Here is a 13,497-nt window from a genome sequence, read left to right on the forward strand (position 1 = left end):
AAGATCATCCCCACCAAGATCGTGTACGGCCAGCAGGGCAAAACACAGGTCAGACGCGGCTCACTACAGCCAGAACAACACATCGAAACAGATCGTTACTAGAGATGCAGCGACACCGTATATATTTATACCGGTCAGACGCTGCACTGTGATTGGTCAGTGATGATGGTGCTGTGTGCAGGTGTTGATCAAGCCCAAGCCCATGGCGTTCCAGACAGCGGTGGTCAGTGAACAGACGCGTCAGCTGGTCACCGAGACCCTGCAGCAGGTCACACGCAGCGCAGAATCTGTCCAGGAGGGGGCGCACAAAGACGACTCGCCCTCGTATACAGAGACGTCCGACAGCACTCACGGTCAGAGCACTCCTACATCTCATAGATCTGTTTCCCTGGGATCACTGCGCTCACGAGGCTGTGTCTCTGTGTCCAGACGCTCATCCGGTGGTGCACCTCATCACCTCCAGGGGGCAGGACTGGACGGAGCAGGAGGTGTCTGTGGAGGCCAGCCCCAGCATCATCTACCAGGACATGAGCGGAGAGTCTCAGTCGGCCACGTCCACCATCAAAGCCCTGCTGGAGCTGCAGCAGACCAGCGGTGTGTGTCCGAACCGTGTGTGTGAGCCGCTGTGTCTCGCTCCTGCTCAATGTGTGTGTGTGTGTGTGTGTTACAGTGAAGGAGAAGAGCGACGCCAAACCTCGCCAGAACACGATCGACCTGAGTCAGATGGCAGTGCCGATCCCGGTGCCGGAGCGGAGACAGTCCCCGGAGCCGTCGGGTCAGAGCGCCGGAGACACGGACCCCGGGGCCCAACACCCCCCACCGGTAACATCCCCAGCCCCTCATTCATCCAGCTCTTACAGCACAGCACTGACTCTCACATACAAGTCTGACAATACACACTGCACCAACTCCAGAAACATCTACGGCTTCCTGTGTATCTGATTTGATTTCAATGTCAATGGGTACCGTCACCAGTTTGGTTGCCAGTATTCTTCAAAATACCTGTGTTCTGTGGAAAAAAACTAAACCTTAGGATTGGAACAAGTGAAGGAGGAGTAAATGATGACAGAATGATGATTTCTGGGTGTACTGTCCCTTTAACTGTTGCTCTGCTGTTTCAGGTAAAGTGTGTAAGACTGTGATTGGAGGAGATGTCCCGAGTCCGTCAGCGTCTGCTGCGTCTGGACACACCACACAACAGGTCAGAACTACAGTCATGTGACACTGATTTACACTGCGGCGGTGTGTGTGTGTGTGTGCTGTAAGGGGCAGGGTTAGTGTAGTTCTAATACAAGTGTGTGTGTGTGTGTGCGCAGGTGAAGCCGCTGCAGGAGCAGATGGAGGAGGGCGAGTCGGAGGGAGACACTCTGGATCCTCAGACGGGTTTGTTCTATCGCTCGTCTCAGCCCAAACCTGCAGCCGAACCGTCAGACACGCCCACTTCCTCTAAGAGGGCGGAGCCTCTCACGGCCCGGGTCTCTGTGCAGAGAGTGTGTGTGTCTGCGTCTGCGTCTGCGCTGGTGTCCTCCACCCCTCCACACACACCGCAGCTGCCCAGACTGCAGCAGGCGCCCTCCTCACACAACCGACCCAAGACACACACGCAGCTGTCGCAGCCGCCGCCGCTGCAGGCGCATCACCCCGTGGGCTCCAGCAAGACTCAGGTGAGAACTGCGCAGACGCTGCGAGTCGTGTGTGTGTGTGTGTGTGAGCGGATCAGTGACGGCTCTGTGTGTGTGTGTGTCTCAGCTGCAGCAGCCCATCATCACGCAGGGAGCGTCCGTCACCAAGATCACGTTCGGCGCTCATCAGTGCCCCCCGGTGTCCAGCAGCGGCGAGGCGTCCGTCAAGCTCCAGCCGGAGTCCAGCTCCAGTCGACCCGCGCCAGAGAAGCCCTCCGACATCCTGAAGATCTCCATGATGGAGGCGGAGATCGAGCCCATGGTGGTGGACTCGTCCAGTGACTGCGGCCCGCTGACCAAGACCCCGAGCAGCTCTCCGCTCATCAGCAGCTCCAAACAGACGCTCGCTCACGGATCCTTCAGCCGCGTCAAGAGCAGCGACCTGGACATCATACAGGTGCTCCTCCAGCTCCACACATCCTCCGTGTGTTCTAGTATTCACATCTAATCATTCCTGATTCAAGATGCATCAACACTTGAAACAAGACATGATATCATAATATCTACATTCAAGCATGTTTCGATAATACTAGAGGAGGATCATTTTGATCAGTTTCAGCTGTAAAGAGCTCCAGAGTCATTATTGAGATCAGTTCAGTTCAGGTTGTCACCTGATGGTGTCAGTGACGTCCAATCAGTGAGAAAACTGAATATTGTCTTCTATCGATATATCAAGTTGAGTCAATTAATTCATTCTGTATTTTTTTTAAATAATTTTTTTTTTAATGTTCCAAAATATTTTTTTCTGAATTCAGTTTTTTTTTATGTTCTATTTTTTTTTAATGGATTACTTATTAATGGTTAAATAATACAATTTTTTTTGAACAAAACCATGTCTAATTAATTAAAATCATGAAAACTTATGGAATATAACAACAGTTTATTAAAAGACACATATTTTTGCCAAATATTTAATATAAGTATCATAAATATAAATATATTCAAATATTTTGTTTAATTTAGCAAATATTAAATATTTATGATCATCTGAAATACTTTTTTTTTTTTTTTTTTTTTTTTACAAATTCCACTTTATTTTAACTTTTCATTTTGTATTATTTCCATTAAATTTTTTCTGGACTCTATTATAATAGATTAATCCAATTTTAATAATCAGAATGCATGTCTAATTTATACAAAATATTTAACAAAAAAAATTTTTTTTCAGCTAGAAGAAATTTTCTCAAATTCTGTTAAAATTTTTCTCATTTTACATTTTAATGAGATTTTTACTATTTATTTAATTATATATCAAAATGTTGTTAGTCTTTCCTCAAAACAAGCAAAAATATCTGCCAGTGGGGTAAGAAAAATTGTTTAGCCTTTGAATTAAGATAATTTTTCTTGTCCCATAAGCAGATATTTTTGCTTGTTTTCAGGAAAAAGTAACAACATTTTTATTAATTTTTTACAGAAAGCAACACTTAATATCTTAAATCATTTTACTTTTACAGATTCAAGAATGTTTCGATATTTACCGTATTTTCAGGACTATAAGTCACACTTTTTCATAGTTTGGCTGGTCCTGCGACTTATAGTCAGATGCGACTTATTTATCAGAATTAATTTGACATGAACCAAGAGAAAACATTACCGTCTCCAGCCGCTAGAGGGCGCTCTATGCTGCTCAGTTCTCCTGTAGTCTACACTTAACACATAGAGCGCCCTCTAGCGGCTGGAGACGGTGATGTGAACTCTTGGTTCTAAATAAATGGAGACTTATAGTCCGAAAACTACGGTATACTAGAAAACAAGACAAATATACTTTACTTTTAACATCAAAAGTAAAAACATCAAATATTAGACCAACTGAGCACAGAAGGTCAGACAAATGTATATGTGCATCTTGAAAAACGGATGTTTAAGAGAGTTTTTGTGCTCGCTCATGGTTTAGAGGACAGTAATATCAAAGATGTCTTTAGCCCTGTTGCACCCCACACAGTAAACATCATGTTGTGGCTGTGTTGGTGTTGCTGAGGTCATGTGACGTGTGTTTGAGGTCATGTGATGTGTGTTTGGTCAGGTGATCCCGCAGTACTCCATCATGCCGGACTCCAGCCAATCAAACGTGGTGGTGGAGCCCAGCGGCTTCCTGGAGATCAGCGACTACACCAGCCAGCGTCTGGACGAGGAGGCCGCCATGGAACAGGAAGTGGACAGCAGCAATGACGAGGGGGCGGCGGCCAGCCCCAGGGCCGACCAATCACAGTGAAGCGTGTGGATTTGATGTGTTCAGAGGAGAAACCCCTTCTGTTAGTGCTTCATCACGTCTGTATAGAGAATCATGCAGTGAGTTTGTGCAGTAGAGACAAACCTTACTCTGTGGACGGAACCTTAGTAATGTTTGTGTTGATTTATACTTAAAGGGACAGTTCACCAAAAAATAGTCATTCTCTCTTCATTTACTCCCTTCAAGTTGATCAAACCTGCGCGAGTTTCTTTCTTCTGTTGAACACACACTTAAAATGGTGATAAACAAACAGCTGTTGGTAGCCATTGAGTCAATACTTGGGAAAAATACTATGCAAGTCAATGGGTACCAGCAAATATTTGGTTACAAATATTTTTAAAATATATCTGAATTGTTGAATACATCAGAAGATATTTCTTATGGCAATAACATTCATTTTTGTAAAAATAAAAATAAATCTGATTATATATACTTTGAAGGATGAGTGTACCCAAACAGTTGACGGTAGCCATTGACTCTTATTGTAAGAAAAAAACCTCAATGGGGACCAAAAAATCTGAGTTGTTTAAAAATGTATACAAGATATATTTGACAGGGCCCTGAAATATCATTTCTGTTAAAAGTCTGAAGAGATATTCTGAAGGATGTTAGTCTGGAAATAATAGGGAAAAATACTATGGAAGTCAATGGCTACCAGCAAATATTTGTTTTCCAGCATTCTTTAAATATATCTGAATTGTTGAAGACAACAGAAGCTGTTTTATATTAAAAAAATAATAAAGCACATAAATGTATACTTTGAAGAATATATGTATGTAACCAAACAGTTGACGGCACCCACTGACTTTAATAGTTAGGAAAAAAATACTATTGGATGACAAAATATCTTCTGGCGTGTTTAACTAATGATACAAGATATTTCACAGGGAATATAATTTCTGTTAAAAATCTGATCTAGATATTTTGAATATTAGTTGACGGTAGCCATTGTAGGAAAACATACAGTGGAAGTCAATGGCTACCAGCAGCTGCTTGTTTACACACATTCTTCACAATATTAACCTCGTGGTGATTGATGACAGAGTGATGCACTGTCCCTTTAATTTACACTTTAAATTAGAGCTGATGATGATGATGATGATGATGATGATGAGCGCTGCTTCATCAGGACGTTTTGTGACTCCGCCTCCGCTTCTATTCTGCTCTCTGATTGGTGTAAATAGTGTTTGTGCTCTCGCCCGTGTGTCTCGTTTGTGCTGGATGCGTTTTAATTCATAAACTTTACTTCAAAGCTCTGTTGTGTGTTGTGATTGTGTGTGTGTGTGTTTGCACAGGTGAGCAGAGGGTGGGGCTGAGGTGTGTGTGAGAGTGTGTGTGGAAAGTACCAGTGTCATTATAAGGGCCGAGTTTCCCTGCAACTCCTCACTGTAATGGAAACAAACGTGCGGTGGGTGTGTGTGTGGGACGGGGGGTTTTGTGTGTGTGTGTGTGTGTGTGTGTTTCTGGGTGGATTCCGCTCGTCTGAAGTGGGCAGAGATGCCAGGGACGCGGGGACTTTCCTTCTGTCCTCATGGATAGATCTGGAGCTCCTCCGGGACCGAGCCTCCTCTCGTTCGTGTGGTGTCACTGGATTCAGATCAGATTCAGATCCAGTCCGTATCACCTCAATTCTACTCTATTTCCTAAAATTCCAGTCTATTTTACTAAAAGTTATTTTAAAAATTAATATTATTTAAACTGCGCCCTTCAAAATGCATTTAAATTTTTCATACATTTTTTTTTTTTTTTTTACAAATTCTGTTTTCAGTTTACATTTTCTGCATATTTTAATGATTCATTTCAAGATTATAATCAAAAACATGTTTAATTAATTTAAATCATGAAGCCTTTATGATTTAACAGCAATTAAAAGGTTAACAACATTTTGAATTATTATTATTTTTATTTTTTTACCAAATCAAATTGTGTTTCGGATTCAGCTTTTCTGAATCAGTTTGAATGCTTTAATAATGAATGTCTCATTAGATGTTTCCAGGGCCATCTCTTCTTCTCCCGTCGTTTCATTTTCTCAGAAAAGCACCGTTTGTGTAACAGCTCATTTAACTCATTTGTTTTCCCAGAACTAATTTGTGTGTTACGTAATGTGTTTGTTCAGTCGGGCGAAGCTTTGATAATCTCATCATAAATTATTAGCATTATGGAATATTACTATTAGGTGTGTATGCATTATAAACTGAAGTGATGAAACTATCAGAGTATTCTGTAGAATAATAATGATATTCAGTTGCTCTTACTGCGATTCAGCACGGTTATTATAGTAAACTAAATAAAGCAACAATACAGACATTAAAAAAAGGCTAACTAAATTATTTTTGTAACACTAATAGTATGTAACATCACATGAGCTCAGAGTAAGTTTCCCAGCTGATGTCATCTCTGTGTTTTGTGTTTAAAGTGCTATAAATAAAGCTTTACTGTGTTTGATGTAAATAGCCGTCGGGATCCACCAGACGCTTTCAGTTTCAGTTTCAGATGGACTGCAGCAGATGCTGGAAAACCCCTGCGACTGAAGATGACCTTCATCTGCTGATAATAATAGAGCTGAAGGGACGGCTTTGAAGAAGTTGTAAAGGTGAGAATCTTCCAGTGGACGGATGAAGTGAAGCCGCTCGCCTCGGGACGTCCCAGATCACACCGAACATCACACATCTGTGATCTGACCCCAGCACAACACCAGCTTCCTCTAACACACACTCACACATCAGCTCAAGAAATCATGTCTGGTTTGTGAGGAGAAGACAATATCTGTCTGAGACACAACTATTAGAAAATCTGGAATCTGAGGGAGCAAAAACATCGAAATATTGAGAAAATCATCTTTAAAGTTGTTCAGATGAAGCTCTTAGCAATGCATATTACTAATCAAACATTAAGTTTTGATATATTTACAGCAGTGGTGGACGAAGTACACAAGTCAAGTACTTGAGTAAAAGTACAGATACGAATAATAAAATATTACTCCAGTAAAAGTAAAAGTACTCCTTTTTCAATTTTACTCAAGTGAAAGTACAAAAGTACTCAATTTTGTATGTACTTAAGTAAAAAAGTACTGAAAGATAGATGTTTGCAATTTTATATAGGCTAATTTAATTTTATATTAGCACTTTTTTTTTTTTTTTTATAATCCTACTGCTCAAAATACCTGGGATTTTTTCCAAAATAACCACTATATGGAGTCAAGATATATTTTTGTTGTTGATATGGACTACACTGATGAGAGTAATGTTCACTGTGAAGCTTACACTGTGATGAAACTGAGAGAAAACAGAGATGACCATCTGATCTTCACCAGTAACAACAAAGTATTTTAAAGTTTGTGGTTTTACAGAACATCACAGTTATATATGACATGATAATAAGGCCTGAAGTTAGGAAGAACATCTTAAGGAAAATATAATTCTATTTTCTTAATGATTTTTTTCCTTCTCAAACCTTGTCTGTGGTGTAAAAACACCCCTGGCCAAACGGGGTGCATCTCTTCCCCTCTTTGATAATTACTGTAGTTACCATGTTCTGAACATCACATCCTTTCTTTTCTCCCCAGATGTAATCTATCTATCTATCTATCTATCTATCTATCTATCTATCTATCTATATATATATATATATATATATATATATATATATATAGGTGGTTGAATAAAAATATTTGGACATTATTTATAAAAATTACCTCAAGTTAGCACCAGCAAGCCTGCTAGACATTTAGCATCAGCTACAATATTTACTTATTTTCAGTACCGTTCTGCATAAACATTCATGTCCGTCTAACGTTACTCGTCTAAAAAAAAGCCTCAAGTTCAAATATTAATTTATCACCAATTAACTGTTTGACAAACACTTCCTGCTTCGAGAGCTGAATTTAAAAAAAATCTCAAACATGCTCCGAAGTCCCGATCTGAATCAACCGAGTCGCGAACAGGCTCCGAAGTCCCGATCTGAATCAACCGAGTCGCGAACATGCTCCGAAGTGCCGATCTGAATCAACCGAGTCCCGAACAGGCTCCGAAGTGCCGATCTGAATCAACCGAGTCGCGAACATGCTCCGAAGTGCCGATCTGAATCAACAGAGTCGCGAACATGCTCCGAAGTCCAGAAGTCCCGATCTGAATCAACCGAGTCGCGAACAGGCTCCGAAGTGCCGATCTGAATCAACAGAGTCGCGAAAATGCTCCGAAGTCCAGAAGTCCCGATCTGAATCAACCGAGTCGCGAACAGGCTCCGAAGTCCCGATCTGAATCAACCGAGTCCCGAACAGGCTCCGAAGTGCCGATCTGAATCAACCGAGTCGCGAACATGCTCCGAAGTGCCGATCTGAATCAACAGAGTCGCGAACATGCTCCGAAGTGCCGATCTGAATCAACCGAGTCGCGAACATGCTCCGAAGTGCCGATCTGAATCAACCGAGTCGCGAACATGCTCCGAAGTGCCGATCTGAATCAACCGAGTCGCGAACATGCTCCGAAGTGCCGATCTGAATCAACAGAGTCGCGAACAGGCTCCGAATTGCCGATCTGAAAACTTCGACCAAAGAATGTAAAAAATAATTATATTTCTCTAATAACTCTAACTCTACAACTCTATGAAATACTCAGATCACGTATCTAAAAATCAATCGCTATAGTAAAAGAGAGAGGAGTGAAGTTTCCTACCGCTCTGCTGTGTTTGGTCCTCACGCGCGTCTCCGCCCCTCACACGCGCGTTTACAGCGCTAAATTAATCATCTGTGCTAATTATTATACATTTACTTCATTGTCAGCTTCAGGTACTTCATTTATTATTGTTCAATGAACTGTTTGATACAAAAAAAAGGTTGTATTTCAGTAATAATTCTAAATTATCAAAATAAAATATATAAAATAAATAATAAAAAATATGATTTTCAGTTACAATAATTAATCCTAAATTCCGACATTAATAACTTACTTTTAGCAACATCAGACGCACGCGCTCACAATATCTCACGGTTCTTACTTCTGTAGACTCACACTAAACGGTTCATTTGAATCAGTGAGTGGTCGATTCCAGAACAGCTGCAATCGGATCATTCTAATTCGTAAACGAATCGTTTGGTGCGATTCGCGATCCGATTTAAAGGTTTATTTTGAAAAGACTCAGTTCGTTCATGATGAATCAGACACCGCTTCTGCGTGTCGGAGCACGTGATATATTATAGGGAGTAACGATATGTTTTATGAAATGTAGTGAAGTTAAAAGTACGATCTTATGCTTTGGAATGTAGTGAAGTAAAAGTAAAAGTTACTCAAAATAAAACTACTTCAGTAAAGTACAGATACTTGAAAAATGTACTTAAGTACAGTAACGAAGTAAAGCTACTCCGTTACTGTCCACCACTGATTTACAGTAGGAGATTTACTAAATATCTTCATGAATCATGATCTTTACTTAATATCCTCGTGATTTTTGGCATAAAAGAGAAATGCATAATTTTGACTCATACAAAATTACAACCTTTAAATATTATAATGCAATTTAACTCTATTTTAACTTTGGTTACAATTATTTATAAAAAATGTAATGCATTACAATGCATTAATACCTTTATAATGCCATTTATAATAACTACATTGTTATTACTTATACAAAAAATTATAACTGAAATAAAATATACACTTTATTTAAGCTAATTGCTTAATTGTTTTCATTTTTATACTAAAATAAACTGAAATAAATTACTAAAATTATATAGATGTTAAAAAAGCTACAAAATGACTAAAACTTAATCTAAAATGGAAAAATAAAAACTGATTCAAAGTATTAATAACTATACTGATACTTAAACATCACAGGTTACAAAAACTAGTAACACTGAATTAAACATGAAGTGAAATCACGTGTTCAGACTGAAAGTGAAGTCACTCCTCTTGATCTGCTTCTGTTCACACACACTTCAGATGATGATGGTGATGATGAAGATCATCTGCTCTGATCACGATTGTGGTGTGTTTCTGTGTCAGACTATGTTTTTTCATCTTCACTGAATATCATAATGAACTGAGATTCTTGTTTTATGAGACAAGTATAAAAAAACAAATATCTGCAAATGGATTATTCGTATAAAATAAGAGTATATTTATGTGAACTTAGATCAGTTTCTCAGAATTCAGTGACGTCCGTCATTCTGCATCTCCAGTAAATTATTTTAAAAAGTTTAGATATTTATACTGGAAAGCAAGAAAAACACAGAGGAATTTTTCTTATTTTTTTCTTTCTGGTAACCCTTTATTTTAAGGTGGCCTTGTCACACATTGTCACACATGTGCTTACTCTTGTGCTAAAAATAAATGATGCATAATTACATACAAGTGACCCTAATCATCACCAAACCTATAGAGCAAGTGTGTGTTGTTAATTAATATTACACAGTAATTAAATATATAATTACACTGTAACGAGGACACCTTAAAAATAACGTAATGTACTTTCTCTCTCTCTCTCTCTGTGGGCAGTGTTGTGACCACAGGAGATTTTCACATTTGTGGGAAAGTAACAACAGTGGTTACATTGGGTTTAATTCCTTCAATATAATGATTTAGTGTGTGCACTGAAACACACGATGAGTGATGAATGCTAAAATCAATATTTAATGTCTGTTGGTGCTGATTTCTGACGGTGTGTGTATGATGAAATCCCCTCAGAGCCGCTGTTTTATTTCTCTCACAGCTTCAGTTCCCCACGCTCGTCATGAGATGAACAAATCAGATGATTCTGAATTATTGTGTGTGACATTTGATCATCTGGACAAATCTAGTCAGAAAGCCCTGTAAGCTGATGTTATTGTTTGGAGATGAAGTGAATATAGACGAGTGACTCATTCGCTTCTGACGACAGGAAGTGTGGATCTGATTCTGAGAGTGTGTGTGTGTGTGTGTGTGTGTGTGTGCAATGCTGTGGGATGTTTCAGACAGTCTGTGAATGTCAGATATGAGCGAGCGGCTCGTTCCTCAGAAACACTGAGGTGAAGTTCTTCAGAAGTACCAGTAAGTGCCCTTGAGGAACTAGTGTGCACTACTGAAGTGCTTCTCAAGAGCCTCCCACTGAAGCTGACAGCTTTCTTTAGCTTCGGCCGTTTATAATCTTGTCTTGTGTGTTCAGTTACTCTGTTGTGAGGTCAGCTTTGCCAAGGCTCCCTGACAGAAGAGATGTCCTTTATATCTCACTGGAAACTTCAAACCTGTTTGGTTTTTTTTTATTTTATAGAGCTCGTCCTCATCTCGTCTGCAACCATTCTGCCTGGAATCTTCTTTGTGGGGACATATTTTTGGTCCCCTTGAGGAAACAATCTTATAAATCACCCAGAATAAAGTGTTTTGAAAATCTAAAAATGCCTGTAGTCTTGCATGAGGGCTACACACACACACACACACACACACACACGTTATTATTCATCAGAGATGGAGGTGAGGTTCCTCTCTTGCTGTTGTGAATGTGTCTGTGGGTTTGTGGGATCATTGGAGGCTCGTGATGTTTGTAATTGTGGAGAGGAATGTGTTTCTTCTTTTTATGGATATATATAACGTGTTTTATTGTCGGTGTGTCGAGTGGCTTTATGATTAGTTTGTTTGTGTGAAGAACACGAGAACATTGAAACCATCTGAAGGCCTCTCTCCAGATGTTGTTTTATGGTTTGTAGATCAGATGGTTTGTGTTTCTAGCGTTTCTCATTACACACAAAAACATTCGCTGCAGAAACATAAAGTGCCTTCGTCCTGACGTCAGCCAGCAGAGATGAAGTTCTAGAACGAGTGATGTGTGTGATTCCTGGATCAGAGCCAGAATGAGCATCACAAGCAGAGCACGCACAGCTCCGTCCGGATGAAGTGCAAGAGGAAAGTGTTTGTGTGTGACCCGTCTGACCTCCAGAAAGTGAGACTGAACTCCTGTCTTACTCACAAAGAGACATTCAGCGTGACTCAAGTGCAGCTCATCAATCCTCACGTCTGCTTACAATTTACAGACTCCAGGAACTTCCTGTGCCCCCCGTTAGAAGAACACGGGAACACGGGAACACTTTACAACAAGGTCTCGCTTGTTAACATTAGTGGATGCAATGAGCACTTTATTTTTCCAGAATCAACTTTTGTTAATGTAAGTTCTTAAAAATATTAGCTCATAGTACAAAAGATTTCTGAAGATCATGTGACACTGAAGACTGGAGGAATGATGCTGAAAATACAGAAATACATTACACTTTAACACAGATTCACACAGAAAACTGATGATTTAGATTCTGATAATATTTAACATTTTTTACTGTATTTTTTTTTTTTATTAAAATAAATTCAGCCTTGGAAGGGTTTTTAAAATCATAAGATTTCCAAGCTCTTTGCATATATTACTGTGGGTCTGAATGCGCCTTGACTTGAGAAATGCAAGGACACACAAAAGTCAAACTATCATGGATCATCTGGGTTCATCTGTGCAGGAAACGCATCAGCACTGCATGTTCTCAGAGATAGGAGACGTGTAGAAGACGAGCGGATCCTCTCATGACTCTGAATGAACAGCCTTTTATGGGAATGTGTGTGTTTGGGAGGAGACGGAGCCGCTATCAGTGATTCCCACATGTGTAATTAAACCCCATACATGCGTCTGTGTCTCTATCTGTGTGTCTCTAGAGGAGCATCTCAGGAACGCCATGAACTCATCAGGGACTGGAGGAGGTCATGAGAAACATCTCCGCTGGCAGATCTACAGAAAAAAATGTTGTTATCGAGGGAATCTGAGTTAGTTGTAGTAAACACACTCCGCTTTCACTCGCCAGCGCTGATGAAACGCCCTGAAAACAAGCAGCGGTCGGTGGGTTAGGAAGGGTTAGTTAGTGGAGACCATCTGTCCAAACACTGTTGAAGGCAAGTCTGTCATGTGAGGAGAGTCACTGAACGTCATGTAATTGACACCAGTTGTGCTGGTAAAGTCCCCGCTGGAGCTCCAGGGGCCGTGTGGAACCTCACCTTAAGATTCATGTGAATTTGCCCCATTGTGGTTTTTTGAAACTCAATGGCTGAACTAAAGAAGCTTTGACTGATAGTGAGAATCGAGCTCTTTAAAGTCCCTCACGATCTGTTCTGGGGAATTATGAGATCTGGTGAAGGCCAGACGCAGTGGAAAGAAACGTCACTGAGCGAAAAGTTGAACGTCTGAAGAGAAATATGAGAGGAAACTGATGGTTCAGTTTAATATGATGAGTAATGACACTGAATAATTTCTGACCTGAGGTGATAAAGCAACCAGTGTGCACTAACTTTCATTATAGTTTGAGTCGACACAGTGTGTCAGAAACTGATATTCAGTTCACTCAAGTCAAGTGAACTGAATATACACTGCATAATGTTAAGCTTGTTTTTTCACCACAGTTCAGAGAAAAAAGTCTGTTGCTGGATATAAACTCAGAACTGAGACACAAACTCAGAATTTTGATATATAAATTTAGAATATTATATAATTATTAATGATATAAACTATATAAAAAAACGATATAGATTCAGGCACAGTGGTTCAGTGGTTCACGAGGTTGTCTACAGACCGGAAGGTTGCTGGTTC

The 13,497-nt window shown here is 40.1% G+C and overlaps 1 protein-coding gene across 1 annotated transcript in view; it reads left to right on the top strand.

The window, feature by feature from the left end:
- LOC113110127 (BRCA2-interacting transcriptional repressor EMSY-like) overlaps positions 1-5,168 on the top strand; it is a 15,991-nt gene extending 10,823 nt beyond the window's left edge. The window contains exons 14-21 of the mRNA XM_026274144.1: positions 1-48; positions 182-353; positions 430-594; positions 671-884; positions 1,215-1,248; positions 1,296-1,664; positions 1,750-2,079; positions 3,706-5,168. The exon at positions 1-48 is cut by the window's left edge and continues 123 nt beyond it. Coding sequence (XP_026129929.1) covers positions 1-48; positions 182-353; positions 430-594; positions 671-884; positions 1,215-1,248; positions 1,296-1,664; positions 1,750-2,079; positions 3,706-3,894 — 1,521 coding nt within the window. The 3' untranslated portion in view covers positions 3,895-5,168. The remainder of the gene's footprint in view (positions 49-181; positions 354-429; positions 595-670; positions 885-1,214; positions 1,249-1,295; positions 1,665-1,749; positions 2,080-3,705) is intronic.
- Positions 5,169-13,497: the final 8,329 nt, after the last annotated feature.

The sequence above is a fragment of the Carassius auratus genome, chromosome 10, assembly GCF_003368295.1.
Source record: "Carassius auratus strain Wakin chromosome 10, ASM336829v1, whole genome shotgun sequence".
NCBI lineage: Eukaryota > Metazoa > Chordata > Actinopteri > Cypriniformes > Cyprinidae > Carassius > Carassius auratus.